The sequence below is a fragment of the Microplitis demolitor genome, chromosome 7 (genome assembly GCF_026212275.2).
Source record: "Microplitis demolitor isolate Queensland-Clemson2020A chromosome 7, iyMicDemo2.1a, whole genome shotgun sequence".
NCBI lineage: Eukaryota > Metazoa > Arthropoda > Insecta > Hymenoptera > Braconidae > Microplitis > Microplitis demolitor.
Genome location: NC_068551.1, coordinates 3,514,471 through 3,529,170, shown reverse-complemented (window position 1 = coordinate 3,529,170; position 14,700 = coordinate 3,514,471). Strand labels below are relative to the sequence as shown.

Here is a 14,700-nt window from a genome sequence, read left to right as displayed (position 1 = left end):
GCGAGGGCAGGACAACTGAAAAACTTTTTAATTTTTAAATAAATAAACTTAATATCAATAGAAAAAAATTCCAATGAATTTTTGAAAACTTCGGGCGTATTTTCAAAATTTTTTTAATGCAGAATTTTTAAATAAAAAAAAAATGTCAGGTGTCATATTTTTTCAGTACCGCTCATAAAATAAAAGACCCAATTATCAACTCGGTACTAATTATTTAAATTTACTATTGTTCATTTATTTTGCAACTTCCGCCATCTTTAAAAATTATGCAATCGTGATTTTACCTTTGGAATAAAATTTTTGATAAAATTTCATTGAACAATAAAGTTTCGATTGAAGTTAATCTTTAATAGTTTTTTTTTAAATATAAAATTTTTAATAGAATTTTAAATTATCAGCAGTTGGTAAGACTGAAAACTGATAACTGATAACAGGAAAAAAAAATAAAAATGACGTTGACAAGTGGCATGTACCGCTGATCCAGGTTGATTGAAATTTATTTAAAATAATTATTTAAAAACAAAAATGATTAATAAAGAAATAATTGATGGTATAGAAATTCCAATAACTGAAGAAAATTTACCAGAAATATGCAGAAAACTCGACGAAGCTGAGGTATAAAATAAATAATTATTTATAATGATGAGTGATTAATTGCTTCTTTTTTTTTGTTTAATTAGATCCGTATTAATAAGGAATTAGAACAAATGCTCCAGAAGTATTGTTATGTTGAAGCTAAACTTCAAAGTATAAACAAAATATTACCAAATGTCGCTTTAATTCGTTCAGAAGGTGAAAATTTTCGTGATACAATTGAAAAAACAAATAGGTTAGCAGAAACAGTTAGTGCTAAAGTGAGAAAATTGGATTTAGCGAGGGTAAGATAATATTTACTTATTTATCAGTTAGATGTAATGATATGTCAATGTACCAGACATCAGACAAATTTAAAATTATATATAAATACATTAAATAATTAAAAAAAACTGCATTTATTAATTTAAAAATTTTTGAATGCGCTTTTTTTCAAATTTTATTTCATTAATTATTTATAATTTTTAATTTGTCTGATGTCTGCTACATACACTCATGTAATGATCCTGAAGTTAACTGACATTTAATTTTTCGATTTTTTTATAAATGATAAATTATAAAAAAAAAATATTAAAAAAAAATTCACCTATAGCTTTTTGAATTTTCTACATGTGCATATTTTTGATTTAGATTTTTTTTTAAATTTGTTGAAAAAAAATACGAAAATTTTTAAGTGTCTAGTAACTTCAGGATCATTAGAAGTGTCAATAAAAAAATGAATTATAAAAAATAAAGTTTTTAATATTTAGAGCCGAGTATGTGAGTGTCAAAGTCGAGTGCACGACATTCTGGATCTCCAGTTGTGTTCAGAAGGTGTAGCGACTGCGCTGAGAAATGAAGATTACGAGCAGGGAGCAGCTCACGTACGGAGATATTTATCAATGGATCAAAAAATCTTGGAACGAACAGCAGACGACGTGTCAGAAGATCGTGTAACAATTGCTGGATCTCTAGCAACTCTACAGCAAGCTGCTCTCCAACTACGTACTGTTGTCACCCGGAAGTTCGACGATGCCGTTAAGTCTGAAGACCTCGCATCAGTAGAACGTTTCTTCAAGATATTTCCTCTCTTAGGAATGCAAGACGAGGGGCTGGGTAAATTTTGTCTCTACTTGTGTGCCAAACTCCAAGAAACATCGCAAAAAAATTTGCGTTCTGCTCTCGAAATAAAATCAAGTGATGAAAGAGCTTCCGTTGTGTATGCGGATACAATGACACTATTATTTGAAGGTATTGCGCGCATTATTGAAATTCATCAGCCGATTATCGAAACTTATTACGGTCCAGGAAAACTTCTGAAGACTGTAAGTATTCTGCAGAAGGAGTGTGACCGTCAGATAAAAAGAATTTTTGCAGAGTTTATGAAAAATCGCAGTATTTCTAAGAAAGTACAGTCAATCAACGAGTACACGCGTAAACAAATTGCTGATAAAACAGATCCTAAGACTCTAGACTTATTGCTACAGGAGTTGACGCTGATGCACACGAGGGCTGAACTGTACATACGTTTTTTACGTCGAAGAATCGTGAATGATTTGACTGTTGGTTCTTCAGATGAAGAGCAGTGTAAGCACCAGATAGACGAATTCGAGTCGATGATTAAAAATTCAGAGTTATCACACGCAATGCAGGAAGTACTGGGCGCTTATCTTGCGCTCGAGAGATATTTCTTGGAGGAAAGTGTCAACAAGGCTTTGGGAATGGACACACTGGACCAGGATCAACAGACGTCGAGTATGATCGATGATGTATTTTATATTGTAAAAAAATGTGTAAGGCGCGCAATATCTAGCTGGAGTGTCGATGGGGTTTGCGCTGTCGTCAACATGGCATGTGGGATCTTGGAAGGTGAGTTCGCAAATAGATTGAAGTCACGGCTGCGTCAAGGATATCCAGCTGGTTATCTGGATTTAGCACAAGCTTACAGTGCACTGCAGACAAGTATACAACAAGGTCGTCTTCAAACATCAGACACTGAGTATGCACGACTTATGTTCTTAGCTTATTTAAATAACGCAGATGTGAGTGTTGAATACGTCGAGACACTAAGCAAGAGTCTTAGTGCAGATATTGACAGTTCGTTTCCACACATGCAACAAAAAGACCGCGACAAAATAGACAGCTGTTTAGCGGACATGAAAGGTGTCATCAATACCTTGCGCGCGGTAATTGATTACGGAATGGAACAATTGAGATCAAGTGCCGTAAAGCCAAGAATAACTCCTTGGGTTGATTCGTTTCTTTCAGTTAGCCATCAAGTTAACGAAGATGAATTACTTAGATATGAAACAGACGAACCCTTTGTACAAACTCTGGTTATGAATCTTGAGGGTTTACTTGAAGCATTCAAAAGTAGTTTAACAACAGCAAATTATGATGCGTTGATAGGGATCCTCACTTCTGAAGTAACAATAAGATTGGAAAAAGTTGTGTTGAAGTCAACATTCAATAGGGTAATTTATATGACATTAATTATTAATTGCATACACGGAGAGAAAAATATTGTCAGATTAAGTACGTATCGCTATTCTGGGGCATGTTCAGAAATTTACTCTGGTAAAGAAAGATGCAACTTCTGCGTTCATAAATATCCGGTTAAGCCAGGGAACAATTCGAGTACCATAATGCGTTAATAAACTCTGCGGAGAAGGTAAATCCAGAGTGTTTTTCTAAACATGCCCCAGCTATACAGAGTTTCCTTACAGTGGATCGTCAAGATGACGATCATATCCTAGTTTTAAGCGTATGAATCTCTGATATGACTATCCTACAGATGATAATTTACTAAATACCCTGGTGGCAGGCTAGCGACAACCTACTGCAGCAATTTATCACCAACTTTCTGAGAAAATTAGTGGCGAAAGTTGACATCCATTAGTTGCCTTAAATGTTCTCAGAAAGTTAGCGACAGATTGCGGCAGTAGATTGTCACCAACTTTCTAGAAAAGTTGGTAACAACTTGCAGTCAACAATTATAAAAGCTAAAAGTTGTCTTCAACTTGATCGCAACTAATTGACACCAACTTTCTGACCAGAAAGTCTTGCTCTAACCATACGGATTCTCATGGGCAAAATAATGACTTCCATCAATGAAACTACATATGTTTGCAAATACTATTTGTCATATTATTAAATTAAATATATGAATACTTATCCTAGACCAAATACAGGCTATTAAATGAGCATGTGGATGGTAATTCTGACAATATTTTTCTCTCCGTATACATATAAATATATGTTATATATAAATAATAATTGAGCGATAAAAAAATTTATTTTGATTCTGTACAGGCTGGAGGACTTATTTTGGATAAGGAAATAAGATCACTGGCTAGTTATTTAGCCGCAGCAACTTCGTGGTCAGTGCGAGATAAATTTGCTCGGCTTACACAAATAGCTACAATATTAAGTATTGAAAAAGTTGAAGAGTTGGCTGATTATTGCGGTAGTGATGCTATTGCGTGGCGCTTAACTCCTGCTGAAGTTAGAAAAATAGCAGCATTAAGAACAGATTTACGTCCTGATGACATTAAAAGGCTTAAATTATAATTGTAATATATATATATATATATATATATATATATATATATATATATATATATATATATATATATATATATATATATATATATATATATATATATATATATTGTATATATATAACATTATTCTATAGACATAAGTACAAATATTTTTATTGACATTTTTAAGTGTCATTTTAACTAACATAAAAATCCTTGTATCAACATTGGCGCAATTATCAATTACACGCAATTAATTATGCATACATTATTTAATTAGTGATCGGCGGATAGTCGATTATTAAATGTAATTAAAATTTAATTTTTATTTTTTATTTTAAATCGATAATTTATCAAGACATTGAGTTGAGGCAAATGCAAAAAATTCGTTACTTAAAAAGTGTATTGCTTTTTTTATTTACTTTAAAAAATTTATTTTCTAATCTCAATGATATTAATGGACGTCTATTAGTTTTAATATACACACGGAAATATTTCAAAAATAAAAAATAAAAACAAATTAAAATTATTAATAAAAGAGATGTGCATTCGCTATATAATTCGCTTGTATGGAGAAATTGTGTCTTATAAAAATATAGAGAGTGGGGCATTTAATCTAGTCCCGTTCGTCCGAGGATGGAGCAACATATAAATATATTTATATTTGTATATATATACATATATAAATTGGCAAAAATTACTTTCAATAATTGTCCTAGAAATTGTATAAGAAATATTTTAATAGCTTGATAAGCTGTTGGCGTATACAATTATTTAAACAAGCAAGAAACCTTTTTTTTTTTTAATCAGCATTTCATTAAAATTAATTATTTTAAAAAAGTTTATCCCGAGATTGCACTAAGTTCCATTTTTAAATTTGTCATCGCAGCAGTCAATAAAAAGATTATAATTTATTGATACTTCTAACATCTTGACTTTGTTCTTATTTTTTTTTATTCATCAGCTTATTAAATACTTTGATACTAAAAAAATTCATCACCGGTTAATTGACTGAATGAAGTAAATCTTGATGACGAATCATAACTAATGACCTGATATTTCAAAAAAATTACGTCACACGACGAATTCGAAAAATTGTCAACTGATTTGTCACATACTCACACAAATACAACACACATACACACATTAGTATTAAATCTAAGCCTTCAGACGAATGGGTCTATCCTTATCTATGACTTACAGTCTGTAAGTTGTCTCTACTATAATCCAGACCCCACGTCAACTGATGTGTCGAAATAAAAATGAGTTCATATAAAATGCGCAAAAAAAAAACATACAATCAAATGCTCTTGCAGTATCTCAATCAATTGACGTGAACTTGATTATTATTCTCTTTCATATGGACGACAATTATCAATTAAATCACCAATATCGCAGTTATAAAATCACACCTGTGTCTCTCAGTAATAGTAACCTGGTAACAAATCACTTTCATCACTCATATTTTAAGTCTCTTTTTACTCCACTCTATAACTTGTTTCAAAATTTTTTTCTCTCTATTTTTACGATGGAATGTCAACATACTACGGTCAAAATCTAATGATTAAAATTTTTTACCCGGAAACTCCCATCGTCAGAAATACATGATTCATACTTATACAAAAACAAAAACATAAAAAAAAAGTCTTGTGTATTTTCACACGTACTTTTAAGCGTTTGGCATCTTACGATAGAATGGCTATGCTACGTCTTGGACCACCCGTACAAACATTGTCCAAGCTTGACCATTTTTTAATACCATTACGCAGTGCTTCAGTAGTGACCTTGTCTTCATAGATCCTTGACATTGCTTCGAGTTTTTGAGCTTTATCTTTACTCAAGGGTTCACTGGGGAATGTTAGTTCATTAGCTTCTGCTAGAGTACGGAGATCGAAATAGTATTTTGCGTAGACACTTGACGGCACATTTATATTGAACTGAAGCATCTCGAGGAACTGTCTCTCAAGTTCATTCCTAGAAATCATCATAATTTTATAAAATTATTTCAATGATTGTAATTAAGGACATTCTCAGTGCCCCCACTTTTTAAAAATATTCAATGACTCAACTGTCGTGATAAAAATTTTATCAATTAATTTAAAAAAAACTAAAGCATTTTAAAAATTATTAAAGTTTTAATACTGTCATTAGAACAGAAAGTCATTGGATATTTTAAAAAAGTGGGAGCACTGTCTGAGAATGGCCTTAAAAGTTTGCTACAGTTAATACATACATGTCTTCAACAGTAATGTCTTTAAGTATTTGGCAGTAATCGACATTCCATACGGCTTGATCATCCCAGACTTTTGAGGCCAAAAGAATAGCACCGAGAACAATACGCTTCCAATTAGCAGGCGTTATATCTATTTCTGCGTACGTCAATAAACGTTCAAGGTATACAAGCGTTATGATTGCACATTCAGCAGTCAATTGAGCGGCGTTAAATAATGTTCTTACAAATTTATATATTTGCTTATGCTCAGGATTGTGCTTATCGTAGTCATCCGCAATTCCGTCTCTCTGTATTATTAATCATCATTACTCATTACCATAACATTAAATAAATAAACATAATATAATAATGTACATAAATGAAATTATAAGAAAATGTATATAGAGTAGAAATACCATCTGGCCATTGCTACATTTTATACTTTATTTTAATTTTTCAAGTGTCTAAAACTGGCCCTAAAGTGACCAAAAGTGGTACCTCTACCCAATATATATATCGCGTTATTAATTCCAAAAGAACTCATATTTTTATACGCCGTTTACTGTAAAAAATTTACGAACTGTGTATTTATTTAATCCCCTTGGAGTGAAATTCACTTCTAAAAGATGTTTATTTTAATATTAAAACTTCGAATCGGAGTGAATCACTCCAAAATCTCTCTGCTAAAAAAACAAACTCTCTATTTACTCCATATGCGAAATGATTTTTTCTAAAGCTCCGAAACGAGTGAATTCGAATTTAAATAAAATCTGTAATTACCGTAAAGCTAAAAGGGCGTATAAAAATATGTCCTTTTAGGATTAGTGATGCAATATATCACTTTATTAGACTTACAGTTAATGGATGGACTTTTTCATCAAATATATCTATTTGCCTTTGGGAAGTTCGATTTTTAATATGATAATATATAGCAAGTGCGACACATTTAACAGTATTTTTTAAATTTGGCTGAGACACCGTACTGTCATCCAAGTAAATAGTGCTGCAACTGCTGCTCTTTTTCAGAGGCCTCGTGTCAGCTATTTGATGTTGGCTTTTTTTTCTTACCATACCGTCTAAATAATAAATATCATTTTAAAATATTTCACTATAATAATTATCATAAATGCAAATAATTAATACAAAATATTTAAAGTAAAAATATTAAATAAACATACTTTCGATTGCTTGCTTGGAACGTTCCATAAAAATCGTCCCAGCACAAGGATGTAATGAAGGATCAGAATCCCAGTCTTCAGGTTCACGTTCACTAATATGTTGTAAATTAGTGACGCTAAATTCACCTTCAGGTAGATGTTCTTCAAGAGTTCGCGTGCCACTTTCCCCAATAGGATCCTTTCTACCCCCTTGAGGACTAGAGTATCCACAGCAACTATTTTTATTACCCATTTCTCGTGTTAATTAGCACACCTACAATGTGTCTAGGTGTCTAAATTATTATCTCTCAATGTTGTACTTTTTTACACATCCGCACACACACACGCACACACGCGATAAAATAAACGTTGTGTAACGTAAAAAATATCGACAGCGTCTTATTGCCGCCGATAGGAGCGGAATACCGAGTTCCTGAATTATTCTCACATGTCGGTGACCCGCATCAAACACATTCTCGATCAGCTGATCGAGATATTGTCTCTATTATCCTGATGATAAATCAACTGGGCCATCATTTTTTCGTTAGTCTTCATATCGTTTCTATCATCATCCTGTCTGTCAAGTGGATAATATTTAAAAATAAAAAATAAAATTACACATAAAAAAATATATTTCAACTCTGTATGTATAATTATAAAGAGGTATTTCTTTTTACTTTTATCAAGGTATCAATCTTGTTCCAGCAGAGGTTCCAGATCAAGTCTACTCTTTCTCTTCGATTTTTTTTTTGCTTCTTCGTTGCGACTTTGTGCCAATTTAAATAAAATCACCGGTTAATTATTAAAGTTATGTATCACATACACACCGAGTACTTTGATGTTAATTAACCATCAATGTAAAGTCTTTTACGGGAATTAGCCGCACTACAAGACATCCAAAACGTTTTTATGGCCGCCATTATTTTCTGTACCACGTCTTCACTGCGGGTTTATTTAAATTTGTTATTTTATTTTTTATCGTTACTATGTAGAACTATACACTTGTAGAAATAATATTCATGTATAAAGATAATAAAAAAAAATATATGTATATGATATATAAATATATAATATATGAAAGGATAGAGGAGAAGAGAAAAAAGGAGAGATTGACACACTATCAAGGCGTTGGAGTATGCCAATGTTTGAATGTGTGGGATGTGGATGTAGAGAACCGCAAGGTGTGGGCACACATGTCATCTCTCTTGCTCTGTATCTTTCTCTTCTCATCCATAAGGAAGAGACCCCTGGTGATTTGCGAGCTTTTTTTCACCAACGCCAGATGTCATGACATTTAATTCAAAATGTCAGTATGTAGCGCGGGTTAAACCATTTGTCAAAATTTGTATATTAATTTTTTTACACATCATTTATTTTCGTCTACATAACTTCTAAGACTTTAATTATTTAAAATTTAGATTATAAAAATATTTTGTATTTTTAGGAAAATTTTATTATGAGTATGAATGTATCTGACAGTTGTCAATTTTGAATATTTTTGAATAAATAAATAAAATGTAAGTAGAACAAAAATTAAAAAATGCGTATTTAGATAATTGAAAAATCAGTACGTACATTTTTTTAAATTTTAATTATTTAAAACTTATGAATTTTTTCAAATCTGCTACATTCACACTCATTTTTTATTATCCTGAAGTTGACATAAGTAAATCGATTAAACTAAAAAATTACACATTTATAGAATTTGAAAATCAGTATGTGCATATTTTTAATTATTCAATTCGTTCGTCACTTTAAATTTGTCTCGTCTGCTACATTCACACTCGTAAATTAACAGACAATTAACAATTTTCATATTTTTTTTTAATAAGTGAAAAAAAATACGCACATGTAGAATTAAAGGAACTGAATGCAATTATTATTATTTTTTTGTTTATAATTTATCATTTTTAAAAAATTTAAAATTATTAGACGGCTACATCCAGTATCATTTTTTATCACACAAATTTTTGACAGCTGTCATAAAATTATGACAAGTAATTATTTTTATATATTTATACATTTAGTGACCAGTTTTATTATGAACTACTCTTTTTATTTTTTATTTTAGGATTAAAAGATTATCTGAAGCAGACAATTAACAATTTTCAAGTTTTTTTTCCAACAAATTAATTTAAAACAAAGACAAATATTAAAACTAAAAATATGTACATGTAGGAAATTAAAAAAAGCTATCAGTGCAATTTTTCAAATATTTTTTTTTATAATTTATGATTTTTTAAAAAATTATTATCAGCTAACTTCAGTATCACATAATTTTATTAAAATGAATGTGAATGTAGCAGACATCAAATTTAAAATTATCAATAAATAATGTAAATAATTAATAAAATAAAATTTTGAAAAAATGGGCATTTAAAAAATTTAAAAATCAATAAGTGCATTTTTCATAAATATTATTTTTTAAATTATTCACTCTATTTATTTATAGTTTTAAATTTGTCTGCTACATTCACTCTTATTTATTAAAAGATAAATGAAAATTTACCGCCACAGGAACTACGAAAACGTACTTCCGGTAGACTCAAATCAAGTTGCGTTGTGGCATTGGTTACGAATCATGATCGTGACGATTCTTTTCATTGTCCATGGAACGTGCTGGTACCACTTGAACCTTGAAAAAAAAATAAATAAATAATAAATAAACAACAAAGAAAAATCATTTGTCTAAAAAAAAATCAGTTATTATCAAGTGAAAATTTTAGAAGAATTAAAGTGAGTTGATATCATCAGCAAAAAGAGTCCGGTTTGTTAAATAAAAAGGACACTCGAATAAGCCTCGTACGAAACGGATCTAGCCTGGAACGGTGGAGTGAGTGAGAAAGAAAAACAAGAAAATCTGTCAGTAGGAGAGAGACTGCTGGTGACTGGTGAGTGTTTAATACTAAAGAGAGGCAGAGGAAGAGGGAATGGTACAGAGTAGTGTAGTGTTGTCGGCCATGTTACATTAGCAGGGATGGGAAGAAGACAAGTAGGCACCAGCACCAGAAGTACACAGTAATACTACATATCTAACATATCAGTACTGCCAGTCTGTATTGTACATAAGAATGATGGTGTCGAGGGTGCGCTGATTGAAACAACCAGGGATATATCCTAGTGTGAGGAGCAGTGCAGAGACCAGTGCACTGACAAATAAAACCACCAGCGATTTATATTGATACTGATTCGTGTGTTAGTGTCTTTGTGTTGATATTCTTAAATAATTAATTACTTATTTGTTTTTAAAATCATTCGAAATCGTAGCCTGCGTCAAGGGTTATCGGTTCACTTTTAAGACCACTGCGACAGTAAAAAATATTTATTTATTAGTCAGTACAGTTTTTAATTCGCTCTTCTCTGCTTCCGCATTATTATCACTCGTACGTATAAATAATAAAAAAAATATTTAACTTTTAATTACTGTCATTCATGTGTTCACTAATTAATTAATCAATTAATTAATTAATTAATTAATCAGTCAGTTATTTCAATTCGCTTATTAATTTTATTGTTGGTGTTTTATTTTTTTTAGCCGGTAAGAAGAAAGTGGCGCATCAGTGTGTAACTAATTTAAACAGTGCCGTTGAAAGAGAGTAAAAAATAAATAAATATTAAAAAAATATATATACGCATTGGCAACTGAACGTACAAGTGTCAGTCACGTTAACTTGTGAGTCACACGACAGTCGATTTTTCTCTCCATCTTCATATTTCTGATGTCACTCTCTCTCTTTCTTGCGGTCCGATGGCTCGCTCTTTTTTATTTTTTATTCTCGCTCCAATTTGTTGTAGAGCGCAATTATTATAAAATGTCGCCGCTCAAGTACTAAATTATAAGTTTATTTAAATTAATCATTGGATTACAATTTAAAAAAAAAGTAATTTTAATTTTTTTGTTCCATCTGCTTGGCTGCAAAAATTTCCGTTTCTCTTTTTTGCAATAAGACGACATTTATTTATTTCTCCAGCAAATAATGTTATTAAGTCGAGTAGAGTTGTGTAAAAATTAACTTCTGTAATCCAACTGTGTATGTACATCTCGAGGTATTTAATATTTACATGTATATGTATACAATATATGTATAATATAAATATGTATTGTATTGTATGAAGTACAGAGTACTTGTCGGTGTGTAATGTTGCGTTAGATCGGGTCATGAGTATGGGGGAGCTGGCGTTTCACAGGACGCCCTGAAGAAGGGGCGGCGGCGCGACGATCGGATAACGACGGCGACGTCGGCGTCGTCAACGGTCTGAGCTGGTAGAGAGAGGGACTAAGTGACGGGTCTACTCGGCAAAGGGGGAACGGGCGAGTAAATGAAATGTCATAAAGACGTACACATACATCTTATTTTTTTATTCTTTACTAACCGTGTGAAATACCTTGAGAGTTTAGTTGGTACTCAGTGTTCTGGGTTTTAAATTTAATCTTCATTGTGATTATTCGTAACTATTGTTATTGTTTGGAAATTTATCATCTGGTGTGAGTTGGAGTTTTTTTTTATAATAATTACAGTCCGTTACTCGTGGCAACGTTAAAATTTTCCAATGAATTTGGTCACGCGGCATACACTGGCTTTGTTGTTACGTTTTACGTTTATCGTGGCTCCATGTTATACTATGTACATGGATGTATAACGATCGTGTGCTTTGTCAGTAATTTATATTTAACATATATGGAGTTATAATTACACGTTTTACTCTGTGTAATGAGAGTCATTATTTATCAAAACAAAAAAATTTTTTTTAAGGCCTGTAATTTTTTTAAAATTTAGATTAAAAGATAATTGCTTGCTATTTATAATAATAAATAATCAGTTTCATTGTCGATATTTACATGTCATATTTATTAACTATTTAAAAAATTTTTTATTGAATGAGTGAATTTAGCAGGCATGAGACAATTTATAAATTTTAAATAAATATGAGCGTGAATTTTACTGACGGCTAATTTTTAAATAAATTAATAAGAAAAATTTACAAATGCGTATTTAAATATTTGAAAAATTAGTACGCGCATTTTTTTAAATTCCATCATTTGAATTATTTTATTTATTTATTTTAAATTTATAAATTGTCTCATGTTTTTTTTACAATTTATTGTTTTAAAAAAAAAATAAAAGATCAGACGTCGGTTAACTTCAGTATCAATAATAATTTTTTTTTCATTATCTGGACAATTTTTAATAATTGAGTACTTGAAGTTGGAAAACCAACGATATGTTCTACAAAAATTATAAATAAACGTTAATTATGACACCTGGTATCCAAGAAACTGTCAATTTATTTCTATAATATCTAAAAAAAAATTGATATGAGTCGTAGTAATTTTAAAATAATAATAATAGTAATGGTGATAATAATTACATGACTCTGTTTAATATGTAACAAGGCTGACAATAAGCAATTGGTTTTATTTTATTGTGTATTAATTAATATATCACATACTAATAGATAAAAAATATTAATAAACTTTTTTTGTCATCAGATTGTCATGGCTAACCGGGGTACGGTAGCCCAGAGGCCAAATGGTACTCAAGGCAAAATTTGTCAGTTTAAATTGGTGCTGCTTGGAGAATCTGCTGTTGGAAAATCAAGTTTGGTATTGAGGTTTGTCAAAGGACAGTTCCATGAATACCAAGAAAGTACGATAGGAGGTAAATTTTTTTTTTAAATACATAATAATAAATTAAAACGAGCTGTCATATTTACGTCACACAGTTATTAATTTTCGTTTATTGTTATTTGTGTAGCTGCATTTTTAACACAGACAGTATGTCTGGATGATACGACTGTTAAATTTGAAATTTGGGATACGGCGGGCCAAGAACGTTATCACAGCCTTGCTCCGATGTATTATCGCGGTGCTCAGGCTGCCATTGTTGTTTATGACATACAAAATCAAGTTTGTATATTACTTTTACTTAATGATCTTATTTTTTTCGTTGTGACAATTTATGTCAAGGTGATAAGCCAGTAATTAATTAATTATACTAATTGCTTTAGGACACATTCGTACGAGCAACAACTTGGGTGAAAGAACTTCAGCGACAAGCAAGTCCGAGTATAGTGATAGCTTTGGCGGGTAATAAAGCTGACTTAGCGAATAAACGTATGGTTGACTTTGAAGAGGCTCAAGCTTATGCGGATGAAAACGGTTTATTGTTCATGGAAACGTCCGCTAAAACCGCCATGAATGTCAATGATATATTCCTAGCTATTGGTAAATGTTTACTTACTATATTCAAATATTTATTCTCATTAGATAGCATGAAATTTTTTTTTAAAACTAAACATCTGGGTTTGGAACCTTAGCCGCTATCTCGTTACACAGATAGACGGATGACACGGTATGCGCGCGTGCCATTAAATCCTTGTTTCGTAACTGCTGCAAATGAAGTTATATGAGTTCATATATTTTTTAATATTGTTAAAAAATGAAACAAAATATCAGTTACTAAAATAATAAAGTTACTAATATTGTTTTTCATATTGTTAATTTGTTTTTTTCTTTTTTTTCCAGCTAAAAAACTCCCAAAGAATGAGCAAACAGGAAGTGCTGGTACAAGTGGCCAAGGTCGTCGATTAGTTGAATCCGAAGGGCAAAAAGCCACGACGAGCAACTGCTGCAAGTGATTGGCCAAATCCGTAGGTGTCGCGCGTCTTCATTTATCGGTAATAGTTTTAAAATATTATAGTTATTTATACATTTCGCAATGATAAGATATTTTAAGTGCATGTAACTGTAGTGGTACAAGTAATGATAATAATAATAGTAATAATTATTATTATTACTATTATTTTTATGATGATGATTTAAGTTGTCAATTGAGATATTATTATCTTCTTGTAAACTATATTATTTTTATCTTCTAGATGTTTATGTACTGTGTACTTGTTAAAGTGACAAGTACAATGTATCAAGGGGTACCAATTGAATTTGTAATAATAAAAAGTGATCATCTAAGATTTATGAACCACATGGAGTGTGTTGTTTAAGCAGAAATAATGGTAGTTAATTCTAACTACCATCAACAATAATAATAATAATATTAATAATAATAATAATAATAATAATAAAATAATAATATTTAATAATAATAATAATTATAATGATAAAAAATTTTTATTCAATTATGGTTGCTGCAATTACTAATAATATGGATGAGAACATTGAAGATCTGGACGACGCCGACAGTTACCGCGACGAATT

At 30.9% G+C, this 14,700-nt stretch overlaps 3 protein-coding genes across 10 annotated transcripts; 2 read left to right on the top strand and 1 right to left on the bottom strand.

Moving 5' to 3' along the window:
- The first annotated feature begins 447 nt into the window (after positions 1-447).
- Positions 448-4,162, top strand: LOC103576886 (conserved oligomeric Golgi complex subunit 4). Its single transcript, XM_008557313.2, has 4 exons — positions 448-615; positions 681-878; positions 1,344-3,047; positions 3,886-4,162. The coding sequence occupies exons 1-4, from the start codon at positions 526-528 to the stop codon at positions 4,141-4,143; spliced, it is 2,250 nt and encodes a 749-aa protein (XP_008555535.1). The 5' UTR covers positions 448-525; the 3' UTR covers positions 4,144-4,162.
- On the bottom strand, positions 3,983-10,085 carry LOC103576887 (cyclin-Y-like protein 1). 4 transcript variants are annotated; one of them, XM_008557317.3, is made up of 5 exons: positions 7,506-8,771; positions 7,183-7,403; positions 6,349-6,635; positions 5,783-6,089; positions 3,983-4,072 (listed from the first exon to the last, which is right to left on the bottom strand). In XM_008557317.3, the coding sequence occupies exons 1-4, from the start codon at positions 7,735-7,737 to the stop codon at positions 5,801-5,803; spliced, it is 1,029 nt and encodes a 342-aa protein (XP_008555539.1). In that variant the 5' UTR covers positions 7,738-8,771; the 3' UTR covers positions 3,983-4,072; positions 5,783-5,800. The 4 variants fall into 4 exon arrangements, with proteins under 4 accessions (XP_008555539.1, XP_053596857.1, XP_053596856.1 ...); XM_053740882.1 differs by having other exon boundaries at positions 3,998-4,069; XM_053740881.1 differs by lacking the exon at positions 3,983-4,072 and adding an exon at positions 9,994-10,085 and having other exon boundaries at positions 4,838-6,089; positions 7,506-8,426.
- Positions 10,085-14,622, top strand: LOC103576885 (ras-related protein Rab-5B). 5 transcript variants are annotated; one of them, XM_053740883.1, is made up of 7 exons: positions 10,686-10,867; positions 11,020-11,157; positions 12,976-13,144; positions 13,241-13,392; positions 13,494-13,710; positions 14,011-14,162; positions 14,364-14,622. In XM_053740883.1, the coding sequence occupies exons 3-6, from the start codon at positions 12,982-12,984 to the stop codon at positions 14,121-14,123; spliced, it is 645 nt and encodes a 214-aa protein (XP_053596858.1). In that variant the 5' UTR covers positions 10,686-10,867; positions 11,020-11,157; positions 12,976-12,981; the 3' UTR covers positions 14,124-14,162; positions 14,364-14,622. The 5 variants fall into 5 exon arrangements, with proteins under 5 accessions (XP_014295693.1, XP_014295694.1, XP_053596858.1 ...); XM_014440207.2 differs by lacking the exons at positions 10,686-10,867; positions 11,020-11,157 and adding an exon at positions 10,085-10,375; XM_014440208.2 differs by lacking the exons at positions 10,686-10,867; positions 11,020-11,157 and adding an exon at positions 10,085-10,679.
- Positions 14,623-14,700: the final 78 nt, after the last annotated feature.